Source organism: Eurypyga helias, unplaced genomic scaffold (genome assembly GCF_000690775.1).
Source record: "Eurypyga helias isolate BGI_N326 unplaced genomic scaffold, ASM69077v1 scaffold4945, whole genome shotgun sequence".
In the NCBI taxonomy this organism is placed as follows: Eukaryota; Metazoa; Chordata; class Aves; order Eurypygiformes; family Eurypygidae; genus Eurypyga; species Eurypyga helias.
Genome location: NW_010250747.1, coordinates 42,782 through 45,278, shown reverse-complemented (window position 1 = coordinate 45,278; position 2,497 = coordinate 42,782). Strand labels below are relative to the sequence as shown.

The 2,497-nt window shown below is 47.6% G+C and overlaps 1 protein-coding gene across 1 annotated transcript in view; it reads left to right on the top strand.

Moving 5' to 3' along the window:
- The window catches only part of LOC104509736 (rho GTPase-activating protein 20-like), a 20,099-nt gene that overhangs the window by 12,214 nt on the left and 5,388 nt on the right, over positions 1 to 2,497 (top strand). Inside the window, 1 exon segment of the mRNA XM_010151772.1 lies at positions 1,948 to 2,109. Coding sequence (XP_010150074.1) covers positions 1,948 to 2,109 — 162 coding nt within the window.

Below are 2,497 nucleotides of genomic sequence, written 5' to 3'. Positions count from 1 at the left end.
GGAAGGTGCTCTCTAAAGTGTCTGCGCAGACTCACATGGATGGTTGGCTTTCAACTTCTGCAAGAGCAAGAAAGAAGCGTTAAAGAAGAAAAGTAAAAATAATAGTTTCCATCAGACTTACTTGCCTTGCTGTGTCTCAGAATGACCAACCTCGCAGCACAGGCTAGGAAAGTCACCAAACCACACTGCTTAGCCATTTCTGTTACAGTAACTCGATTTAATGATGACAGACTCTCCCCTGTGTGTCCCTTTTCTTGCCATTTCTTATGGTAACTTGGTCTCCAGACCACTGTGTGCATCCATGTTATCCCAGGGACTGTCTGCATGGGTCTTCCCCTCGGGAGAGACAAACATGACGAAAAGCTGCACATGAGCCAGCAGTGTGCGCTGGCAGCCCAGAAAGCCAACCGTATCCTGGGCTGTATCCAGAGAAGTGTGACCAGCAGGTCGAGGGAGGGGATTCTGCCCCTGTACTCTGCTCTGGTGAGACCCCACCTGGAGTGCTGCGTCCAGCTGTGGAGCCCTCAACATGAAGGATATAGACCGGTTGGAGTGAGTCCAGAGGAGGCCACGAAGATGCTCAGAGGGCTGGAGCACCTCTGCTATGGGGACATGCTGAGAGAGTTGGGCTTGTTCAGCCTGGAGAAGAGAAGGCTCCGGGGAGACCTTATAGCACCTTCCAATACCTGAAGGGGCCTACAGGGAAGCTGGGGGGGACTTTTTACAAGAGCCTGTAGTGACAGGACAAGGGGTAATGGGTTTAAATTGAAAGTGGGGAGGTTTAGATTAAATATCAGGAAGTTCTTCCCAGAGAGGGTGGTGAGGCACTGGAACAGGTTGCCCAGAGAAGCTGTGGATGCCCCATCCCTGGAAGTGGTCAAGGCCAGGCTGGATGAGGCTTTGAGCAACCTGGTCTAGTGGAAGGTGTCCCTGCCCATGGCAGGGGGGGTGGAACTAGATGGTCTTTGAGGTCCCTTCCAAACCAAACGATTCTATGATTCTATAACAAATTCCACATCACTTGGAGCAGGCCTGGGGGGAGGTGACCAGCATGTCTGAGAGACGACCCACAGGAGACTGCAGAGAATTAAGCAGCTGGAAAACGTCATGTACATATTACCTCAGGAGAGGTCTCTGATTGCAGCATTTCATTTTCTGCTCACTTTCCTCTCTTATTTAGCAGAAGAAATCAGGCCCTCCTGGTATTTTAAAAGCTAGGCAAGAATCTGCTCGTTTGCTCTTTAGTTTTCAATACCTCATATACTGAGTTACCTGGCTGTTGACTCCCAGGAGCCCGAAGCCAAGCTTTAGCCCCTTCTGGGTGACCCCTCACATCCCACTAACAGTCCTGAGCTGCTTGCAGAGTGCAATACACTCACAAAAAACAAAAAGGGTAAAAATCTGGCTCTGATATGCTGTAGTAGTGCAGATAGATATTAACAGAGCACTTTCCAGCTTAGATAAATCTCATTTTTTCAGATCTCAGGCATGAAACAGAAGTCTTCATCTCTTCATCAGTGACAATACTGAACACACTGATAAGTAGTGAGGGTTTTGTATCCTCCTGCAAAGTGGTGTCTGGCTGAGGCCACTAAGTGCAGAGCTTTGGATTAGGCAGACTGCTCTCCTTCTCCCATACCACAGTGTTTATGTATTTATATGACTTGGCTAAAACTTGCACAAATCCTGGAAGATCATGCAGGACATTAGAGCTCAACAGTGGTAGCACAGTATTTCTGAGGGGATGTTTTCCAAAATCAGTGCTCCGGACAACAGCTGAGCAGCGTCGCATGGCTTGGATAGGGAGCCTTGACTTGGGTTTGATCTGAGTTTTTTTAGGATTCAAAGGTTTTCACCTGTGGCTAAAGTGGCAAAACTATATTTTAATGGCACTAGGCAGGAAAACAGATTTCTGAGAAAGCCTCTCTGTCTTTTAATTTTGCTTAGGACATGCTTTCCCTCCTTTACCAAGAGGGCCCTTCCACCGAGGGTATTTTCAGACGCTCTGGAAGTGCAAAAACCTGCAAAGAGCTCAAGGAGAAGCTTGATTCAGGTGCTGAAGTGGACCTAGCCTGCGAATCCATATTTGTGACAGCATCTTTGTTCAAGGTATGTGACGAATTTCCTTTCCCCCTTTTTGAGTGAGAGCAGCACAGATCCTAGGCACAGACAAGTAGGACTCTTCCTCAGGCACAAGCCCAGAAAGGACTTGGTGAGCTGAACTAGGAAGAATGGGGCGGCCCATTAAAATGATGAGAATCTCTAAAGGAGAATAACGATGGGGAAGAGGACTGACTAGGCAGCTTGTTTGGCTGCCAGCTTTCCTGAGGCCTCAGTAACAACCTGGTCCTGTAACTTTAGTTCTGCTTAAAGTCAGTGAAATACTAGAAAGACAGGTTTGCAGACTTCTTTTCCCTACTCGTCAGCAATAACTTACACTACAGACCCTTGCAATTATGTAGTGTGGCCCAAAATATTTGGATTAAATTTCCCACAG